Below are 10,617 nucleotides of genomic sequence, written 5' to 3'. Positions count from 1 at the left end.
AATAGAACAGAGGCTGTCAGACTTATCAATGGCAACATGGTCTAAAAAAAATCCATTTATCTTGTTTATGAGCAGCATTTAGGTGGTGACTGGTTACCCTAAACACTTACAAAGCAGTATTACTGGAGAAAGCTGTAAGCTTGCAAAATTGTATTTAATATAGTTTAGACAGGGCTAGATTGATCTATTTAATACCCACAATGCTATATTGCACGAAAATGAAAATTTTAGGGAATGACAGGGAGCCTATCTAGAGTGGACTAATAGTTAAGTGTAAAAATTTGATGTGTCCAGAAAGCATAATCCAGTGGTGCAGCTAATGATTATGTAGTTATATGAGCAAGAACAAACATTTTCCCCCAATTTATGAAGGGACATAGTCCCTATTTGGAACTACCATTTCTCTCAACATCCATGACTTGCCTCAAAGTTAAAGTGCAAGGAACACTTAACTCCCATAAGCAATGTAGTGTCCAAAAGGAGCCATTAAATGACAAACACCACCAAACTTAGGATTCTCAATTTCTTCCTAGTTATTAAACGTGTGTTAAGTCAGTTGAAGACAATGAGGAAGGGGAGTCTCGTAAGGAATTAGAATAAGAGCAGAAGAGAACAGTCCCAGTCATTTTGTACTTTTTAATGAGATCCCAATGCAGCTGAAGAGAGGCTGACAGACGACTGTCCCTCCCACTTGAGTCTTTCAACTGCTTGTTCAAACTATTCAACAGTAGTATAGCTTGCTTTGAGAACATGTCCCCCAATCTGAAGGAAGGTAGTTTGTATGTCGTGTCTGAATAAAGATAAAATACCACATTCTCTATAAAGTGATGCAGATTATGAATTTAATTGTGCATAAAAAGGAAAACACAAGCTATCCTTCATAACCTTTTATTCATTTTAACATTAACAAATTGAAGAAGATCACCTTCAATCCTGATTTGTAACAAAACTACTTTTTTTAAAAGGAAAGTTATTAAAATCACAACTAAAGAGTTCTTTGATACAAATATAAATTAAGAGCTTGCAAAGTTGAACGAAATGATGGCTAGGTTATACTACCTTTTTCTACAATCAGCACCAAACAACCACTGTGTAAAAGATTTCCTTTTTAAGAATAGTGGTCTTAAACTATTCAAGAGGCAATTGACGATGTTTTATGCATCATACCTATACATTTACAGCATTTAATAATTAAGATCTTGTTGGGCTATTACAAAGTCTAAGTGACTTAGGATTGCAAATCTTTGTCAAACAGATATTCTCCAACTCCAGTTGGTCCAGCTCGCTTCAGCTTAGTGATCATATCTCCGAGCTCCTTGATTGCCTCCACTTGTTCATCAAGATATTCATCTTCCAAGAATTTGGTCATGTGAGGATCATTAGCAGTCCCCCCAAGAGCATGGAGATCTAGGAGAGACTGGAACGGAAAATTTTATACATAAAAATACTGAAGTGGAGATATAGAAGTTAATTATTAAAACTTTGAAGAGGTTTGACAGGAAGACCAGAACATTTCAACATGAGGGAATTTAACCCACTAAACAAAAACCTCAGCAAAATTGCCTGATAATTTAATCAATCAAGTGTTACCTTAGGTTTTATTTTCATATAAAAAATAAGCTTCAATTTAGGGTTGAAAATCCCTATGAAAATTTATCTTACCTGGTTTACTTGTTTCTCAAGATCTAAAGCTGCCTGAAGTCCATCAAAAGCACTGCCCCATTCTTGAAGTGTTGGAGCTGCAACGGCCTGAAGAACAATCCTTCCACCACGGCTGTTCTGGTACTGTAAATATGGATTTAAATTTACTTTCAGCCCTTAATTCAATAAGTCACACATTGCTCAAGCAAACCTGAATCACACTAACAATTCTAGTTAAATTAAAAAGAAAAAAAAAATCTTTAACTAGACTAGTTCGTTTGGGCATATGAAAACTAACTTTATTACAAGGTTAATTCTTCAATTCTTTGGTTACATTGAAAATTTTCAGTCTGACATGGACAGCCAACATTACCAAGGAAAATAAAAACTATCATTTGATAATAGTTAGTCTTTTCAGTCTCCAAGATTTGCCCGTGGACAAGACAATCAATTCATCACAATCCCTCCACACACACATACACTAACCAATCCATTTAACACAAAAACAGCAAAGTTAATAAAAATTATCAATAGGACATACCTTCATAAGTTTTTCTGCATGTTCTCGTTCTTCATCACTATTCTTCTTAAAGAACTTGGCCAAACCAGGAAGAGCAACATCGTCTCTATCATAGTAATAACTCTGAAAAATAAATTTGCAGTTTAAATGCCAGTAAGAACTTAAAACAGGTTCTTTAAAGAGATTATCCACTATCAATCTCAGACACCTTATGTCTAGCATTGGATTTAAATAAAATATTTCATTATTACCCGCATAATCTAGCTTAGAAAGGGCTACAAGCCATGAGTAAATAAAAACTTAAATTTAAAATAATGCAAAATAATGTACAGTGATTATATTGTCAACTTTTATTGGTGTTCCGTACATATAAACAAATGCTTTAGAGCCTCACTCATGATTAAACTATTTTACGATCATGTAATTACAAAGGGGTAGAAATATCAGTAGGATTTAAAGAATATTTACCCAATTGCTCAAGATGATAAAATTGTGAACCTGAAATTTGTTACATTTCCATATCAAGTGCTTGATATGGAAATTCTATGCCAACTCAATTCAACATCCACTTAAAGGTAATTTCTATCCACTAAATCCCCTTAGAGTAATTTTAAAGACTACATTTCTGACATCTGAGAAATTGGGTCTATTTACAATTTTGACAAATCTGGTATTAAAGCACAAAAAAAAAAAAAATTCAGACTATCCAGGAGGTTAAACTACCAGTAGCTCAATCACCTATCAACCCTATTAAGGCACAAGATCTACCCTAGACTCTAAAGCATACCACATTAATTAAGTCTCCCCGCCTAGATCATGGGCATTATGTCAAATAACCCCAATCGTGGAGCTTGTGTAAAATTTAAATCATAGTTTTTTAAAGATCCAACATTACCTTAGATTAAACTTGCATAAACGACAGAAGATAAATGTCTGATAACACCATTTTAACCACATAACTGAAAGACCACTTTACAACGAACATGGTTTCCAATTACACAATCTTTTCGGAGCCTTTGTATATCAGCGGCCAGTTCCTCATGCTTTCATTAAAAATGGACATTAACTAAGCTAAACTTTCCCCCTAACCTAACCCACAAGCCGTGTCCTTACCTAACTGGGGGGCTAATTCCCTCTTGCAACGACCCCCCTTACACTGCCGTATTCTAAAGTTTTACATAATAATACATACAGGTGGCTGCTATCATACATACACCCCTTCTTTTCAGGTAACCATATCATAAATCTCACTTAAGAGCTTGAAGGCAAGCACAGTCTAGCAGAAAATTACAGGCAGACCAACCCACGTCAATAATCGTAATGGGGTTTACACAATCATGACAAGAATAAGTTCATAAGCTGTGAATTTACTACCTTAGATTTAGGGGTTGGTTAATGGGTTTTGGGTTGTGTCTGGAAATTGGAGTTTATTTTGCTTAAATATCTTTAAAAGAGAACACTACTTTCATTGATAGAAAGTAGACAAATACTAAATGGGGGATTTGGTTTAAATATGTAACATTACATAAGTAACGAAGTATGAAGAAACTAGGCTTAATAACCAATTTAGACCATCAAACCAAGAGATTAAGAATTAAGCGACGGAATAGATAAGCCTTGTAAGAATTAGGCTACGCAACACCAAGGTCACATCAAACAAAGCACCTACATGATGAATAAGACAGTGCTGTACCAACCTTAGCATCATTCAATGCCCTACAAATACGAAATTCTGCCAACACACTTAGGACTAAATTTAAAATCGGCCTTTTTAAAAGTTAACGCGAGGTTCAAGTGACGGCGACAAAAGATTGTAAGTGTTAAAATTTTCAATTTCCCAAGAAAATACAATGGTTGGAGCACAGCGTTTACGGCCACTCAGTCAGTCACCGCGCAGCATTGATTTCCGCATCGATTTCGTCATAGCGTAGCCGGAAGGTTTTAAGGCAACAGCCAATTTACCCTTTATTAATAGCCAAAACTCGGTAGCAATACTACCAAGACATAATTATGATCAACATAGCAATAAAATGAAAGGAGGATGAGAATGACAGAAATATATAAACGTCCGGAAATGTAAAGGCAGTCACTATGGTAACGTTGCCTTACTCACCATGGACATGTAGACGTAGCTGGCGTATAACTCCATGTTGATTTGCTTATTAATGGAGGCTTCGCAGTCCTCACTGTAGTTCTGACGGATTGCGCTCGACATGATGATTCTTTATCAATCCTTCAGGGAATGAATAAAAGCGGGAACAAAGAATAAAAGCACGACGTTGAAGAAGCGGGAGATCTGGCCTGGCTCGTCCACACACTGGTGACCCGGAGCTTCTACTGCGCAAGAATGGCGCTTCGATGACTTTATATGCCTCGGTTTGTTGCCTCTTCTTTACAATATCTCGTTGTTTTATTTACTCAATCTTTGTCGGCAGCCGAATATTACATTTTCATTAAGAAATGTATGTTTTGTTATAATTTCTTGCGCCTATGGAAAAATATCATTTACATGGTTGGTCATTACGAACTCGGGAATTGATTGTTGCATTGTGGTATCTGGAAACTACATTTGATTTATTTAATATTCTATCTCTTCAAAGATTTCTATGGTACCTGCACTACTCGTCACTATGAAAATACATTGCTTAATTGCTTGGTGTCTTTTCACAAATTAAGGGCTGCATCATTGTGTGATTTGTATTATCGGGAAATGTGGTGGAAACAATAACATAACGGCATCTATTATTGTTTCAAAAATGAATGTTCCTTTCCATATTGTTTGGTATTTAAATGAAATTATCTTCTTGGGTAATATATGCCCGAATCTGGGATTTATTATTTGTGTATTCATTTATGATTGTAAACCAGATACCTAGTTTATAAAAAGGACTTTGTATAAGAATATCAGAGAGGAAAGAAACTTTAATGTTTGTTCACTTTTAAGAAATTAACGATCGCTGACTGCTTGTTTTCCTAAACATTAAGCAATGCATGGTCTCCTGCGACAGTTACACGTTCTTGAATTTCCTTGGATTTCTTTGATTGTGCTTTTCATATTATTTATCGTTATGACTTATAAGGTATCTTGATAATATTCCCTGGAGTATATAGTAAATTAACAATTAACACTAATTTTGGAGGTGTTAACGTTATTTTGGAGCTATTTGCCAAGACTAAAATTTCTTGTTAATCTTCAATATATTTTCATAGTAAATATTTTTGTAAAGTAAAAATTAGGCAGTATTTGTGATTAAATGTTTGTACATTTTTCGCAAATTTATACAGTAATTATGGTGATAGGGGTTGCCTATAGTGTACTTCATTAACTAACGATAACCCATAGATCGCCCTTCAAACATGTTTAGTATAAACTGTATATTAACTATGTAACATTTAAGTATTCTATATATGACATACTTTCGTTACCTACGTTATCGTTTTGAAATAAGTCTGAAGAGATTACCAACACCAGAGAAGCTGAGAAACATTACACCAATCCGTGTTATTGTCTTGGAATAGTCAACAATATTTAGGCCTAGGCCTACTGCTGTACAAAACATGGGGAAATTGTATTTTTCCCCAAAATATTTCTGAGGCTTCTGTATGATTAACAGTGCTGCATTATTCCTTAGTAAGAAAATAGGATCGATTAGGTTATGATTCGATGCTTAACATGTGCGTTTATAGACTGAATGTGTGTTTGGTAAAATGATAGTCTAATGCTAAACATATGTTTGATTATGCTCATGTTATTTGATAATCACGTGGTTTTCTTGCTTATTTCTTTTCTTTTAATTGATGTTTATTAGTTTAAAGTGATAACAGATAACCTTTGAAATACTATGATGTAATACTATTTAAACTCTTTATCGAAAAAAAATCGTTTACAAATTTAAGATGCATAGCATTTAAAGTTAGCACGTCAGCAGTCTTACAAATTATTTATCTATAATTTTAGCTTGATACCGATCAGTAAGGTTTCATGGAAACGGAAGAAGCAATGGGTTAATTGTGTAGAACCATATATGCTGAAAATGCTAAGTTCAAATTGACGAATTTGTGCTGACTCGGTTGGGAGAAAGGTAACAAAGGTTTGTAACGGAAAAGCAGCTAGAGTGAGAAACGGTAAGGGGATTAGGAGAAAGGTTTCGAAAGGACCACCGGACAAACAAATAAGCCGGTGTTTATTTTGGCCTGATGTATTAGTATAATCCTGACAACTTCAACTGTTAGTTTGTCACAAATATTTAAACTACAGACGCAAAGAGTTTGGACATATATATTAGAGCTTGCGTGGCATTTCCTTATACCAGTTTGTTGTCTCCGTGAAAAAGGTTGATAATTCGAGGGGATAAATTATTTTTTTTCCCAGCCTAAACGGGGTACCTCTGCTAAAAAGGAAGCAAGCAGGACTCCGCTACATGGATCGTGTCACCCGTGTGAAACTTTTAAATCTCACATATTTAAAAGAGCATCTTAATCTTCACACAGGGGTTGCATGCATAGGCTAAAGCAGTTGTATAGGTCTATGGTAAAATCTTGAAATTATATTGTTATATACACACACACACACACACACACACACACACACACATATATATATATATATATATATATATATATATATATATATATATATATATATATATATATGTGTGTGTGTGTGTGTGTGTGTGTGTGTATATATATATATATATATATATATATATATATATATATATATATATATATATATATATATATATATATAGCCTATATATATATAATATATATATATATATATATATATATATATATATATATATATATATATATATATATATATATATATACATCTACTATGCCTATTGACGCAAAAGTCTTAGTGGCGTCCAAAAATCGAAGATAGTTTCTCATCGGACTGACTGTACTGCAGATAGTTTTCAAGATAACAGCAGAAATACATTTACTTTTCTCTATTTATTGTTTGGTATCGACACGTGTTTCGGATCACTTCGCGACCCTTCTTCAGGACTACATTGAGTTTTGGAACTACACTTTTATATAAAGGTTATGGTGATGAAAATTTGAGTAAAAGAATGCTGGGAAATTCGGAAAACATTTGATAAAAATTGATAAATGAAAACTTTAGACTCGTTGAAATATAAGAAAGGAAATTTAAGATAATTTTTAAATACATAAATGATTTTTCAAAAGGATATCTGCAGGACAGTCTGGCCGAAGAGAAACTATCTTCGATTTTTGCACGCCACTGAGACACTATCCATTTATCATAAACGAAGAGTAACATGCCTAAGTACCATATACAGTATATATATATATATATATATATATATATATATATATATATATATATATATATATATATATGTATATATATAATTTATATATATATATATATATATATATATATATATATATATATATATATATTTATGTATGTATGTATGTATGTATGTATATATTTAGTTAGTCCACAGAACTTCTCTCGCTATCTTATTCCCTGATCCACCTCAGCATGTCTCATCTCTCTTCTCAAGTTTTGCTTCCTCTTTTCGTCTTAGAGCCCAAGTTTCTGATCCATACATTAACACTGGCCTTATCGCTGTGCTACAGATCTTGACTTTTAGCTTGATTGACATTTTCTTATCACAACATTCTCGCTACCTCCATCCACTTCCCTTGAGTTGCTTCAATGCTATTCTCGACTTCAGCCTCACTTCCTCCATCCTTACTTATAGCAGATCCCAGGCATCTGAAGTGTTCCACAAGTTTTAAAACGGATCTTCAACTTTCTTGCATAGCTATCCTTTCCTTACCTTCCTTACTGCTCACTATAGCTTCACTCTTATTCACATTCACATGCCACCCCTCTCCAAAGTCACTTGCCTCTCGACAACCCTTCTCTGTAAGTCTTCCTCGTTTTCATCGGTAATCACTAAATTATCTGTAAGGGTAGAAGAGATTCTTTAGCTATGGTAAGCAGTTCTTCTAAGAGGACAATTCAAAATCAAACCATTGTTCTCTAGTCTTGGGCAGGGTCATAGCCTCTGTATCATGGTCTTCCACTGTCTTAGGGTATAGTTCTCTTGCTTGATGGTACATTCGGGCACACTATGCTATCTTATTTTTCTTCCGCTGGTTTTTTTTTAAGTCTATAGTTTAAATATGAAAGATATATTTTAATGTTGTTATTGCTCTTGGAATATTTTATTTCAATTGTTCATTACTTCTCTTATAGTTCATTTATTTCCTTGTTTCCTTTCCTCACTGGGCTATTTTTTCTTGGTGGAGCCCTTGGGCTTATAGCATCTTGCTTTTCCAACTATGATTGTAGCTTGGCTAATGATAATAATAATAATAATAATAATAATATAGCAACTTCCACAACTCTTAATTTCTGATCTCTTCACTTTATGCTTCATAGTCCTCAACCAGGTAGACCTGGGTCTACTTGTGGAGCCCAACAGAACGTTTGGTGAACTAATCTCTCTTAAGGAGTGCGAAGAGCATGCCCAAACCATCTCCATCTACCCCTCACCATGATCTCATCCACATATGACTCTCTAGTAATCTCTCTTATAGTTTCATTTCTAATCCTGTCCTGCCACTTAACTCCAAATATTCTTCTGAGGGCTTTGTTCTCAAATCTACTAAATCTATTGGAAATTGTTTCATTGTCATACCATGACTCACATGTCCATAGAGTAACACCGACCTAACTAAACTGATATATAGCCTGAGTTTTATATGTAATTTCAGGCGTTTTGATTTCCAAATATTACTTAACCTAGCCATTGTCTGATTTGCTTCTTCTATTTATCTTCAGCCCAACCTCGTGTAATATTTCATGCATTCTGGTAAACAAGCATTGCAAATCCTATGGTGTTCTGCTAACCAGGACAGCATCATCAGTGTACTCTAGGTCTGCTAAATTCTTATCACCAATCCAGTCCAATCCTTCTCCACCATCTCTGACTGTTCTACATCTTACAAAATCCATGAGGAGGATAAACAACATAGATGACAGCACATTCCCTTGGAGTAATCCGCTGTTCACTGGAAATTCATTTGATAAGACTCCATTAACATTAACTTTGCACCTGCTATGCTCATGAACACACTTAATCAAATTTACACATTTAGAGGAATTCCATAATAACGCAGGACTCTCCATAAAATTGGCCGGTGCACACTATCGAAGGCTTTTTCATAGTCCACAAATGCCATCAAAAGTGGATTTCTATATTCTACGCATTGCTGTACAACATATCTCAAAATGAAAATTTGGTCAGTGCAACTTCTACCTTTCCTAAATCCTGATTGTTCATCTCTCCAGTTTCTTTAGTATAAGCATATATATATATATATATATATATATATATATATATATATATATATATATATATATATATATTTATATATATATATAATGTGTATTTATGTATATATATATATATATATATATATATATATATATATATATATACATAAATACACATTATATATATATATATATATATATATATATATATATATATATATATATATATTTATATATATATAATGTGTATTTATGTATATATATATATATATATATATATATATTTATATATATATATATATATATATATATATATATATATATATATTATGTGTATATATAATATATATATATGTATATATATATATATATATATATATATATATATATATATAATATATATATATATATATATATATATATATATATATGTATATATATATTTATATATACACACACTCACATATATCATCATCATCATCATCATCATCTTCAACAGTTAGTAGTCCACTGCAGAAGAAAGGCCTCAGACATGTCCTTCCACTTACATCCGTATATGGTCTTTTTATGCCTGTCCACACCCGCAAACATTTTAGTTCATCAATCCATAGTCTTCTCTTCCTTCCCTTGTTTCTTTTGCAATCTCTAAGGACCAATTCTGTTATTCTCGATGTCCATCTATTATCTGTCATTCTCATTATATGTACTGCCCATGTCCATTTCTTTGTCTTACATGCTATATTATCCTCTACTTAGTTTGTTCTCGTATCCATGTTGCTCTTTTTCTGTCTCTTAGTGTTAGTGTTAGTCCCATCATTATTCTTTCCATAGTTCTTTGAGTTGCAACTAGCGTATGTTCTAAGGCTTTAGAAAGGTTACAAGTTTCTGATGCATAAGATAAAGTTGGAAGGACCATCTGATTAGTTAATTTTTTAGAGAAAGTGGCATTCTACTTTTCATAATTTCAGTTTGTTTACCAATAGCTCTCCATCCCATGCTTATCCTTCTTCTAATATTGGTCTCATGCCTGGGGAAACACTTGCTGTTTGTCCTAAATATGTATTTTCATTGATAATCAATAGAGGTTCCTTTATTACTATTATTAGTTGTCTCTATGCATTTTAATTGAACA

At 33.3% G+C, this 10,617-nt stretch overlaps 1 protein-coding gene across 1 annotated transcript; it reads right to left on the bottom strand.

Annotated features, from left to right (window-relative positions):
• Nucleotides 1-872: 872 nt before the first annotated feature.
• On the bottom strand, nucleotides 873-4,517 carry LOC137638809 (ferritin-like). Its single transcript, XM_068371190.1, has 4 exons — nucleotides 4,275-4,517; nucleotides 2,183-2,284; nucleotides 1,663-1,785; nucleotides 873-1,417 (listed from the first exon to the last, which is right to left on the bottom strand). The coding sequence occupies exons 1-4, from the start codon at nucleotides 4,374-4,376 to the stop codon at nucleotides 1,229-1,231; spliced, it is 516 nt and encodes a 171-aa protein (XP_068227291.1). The 5' UTR covers nucleotides 4,377-4,517; the 3' UTR covers nucleotides 873-1,228.
• Between the last annotated feature and the right edge of the window lie 6,100 nt (nucleotides 4,518-10,617).

Source organism: Palaemon carinicauda, chromosome 3 (assembly GCF_036898095.1).
Source record: "Palaemon carinicauda isolate YSFRI2023 chromosome 3, ASM3689809v2, whole genome shotgun sequence".
Lineage (NCBI taxonomy): Eukaryota > Metazoa > Arthropoda > Malacostraca > Decapoda > Palaemonidae > Palaemon > Palaemon carinicauda.
The sequence above is the reverse complement of the archived record's forward strand: the minus strand, read 5'-3'. Positions and strand labels throughout refer to the sequence as shown.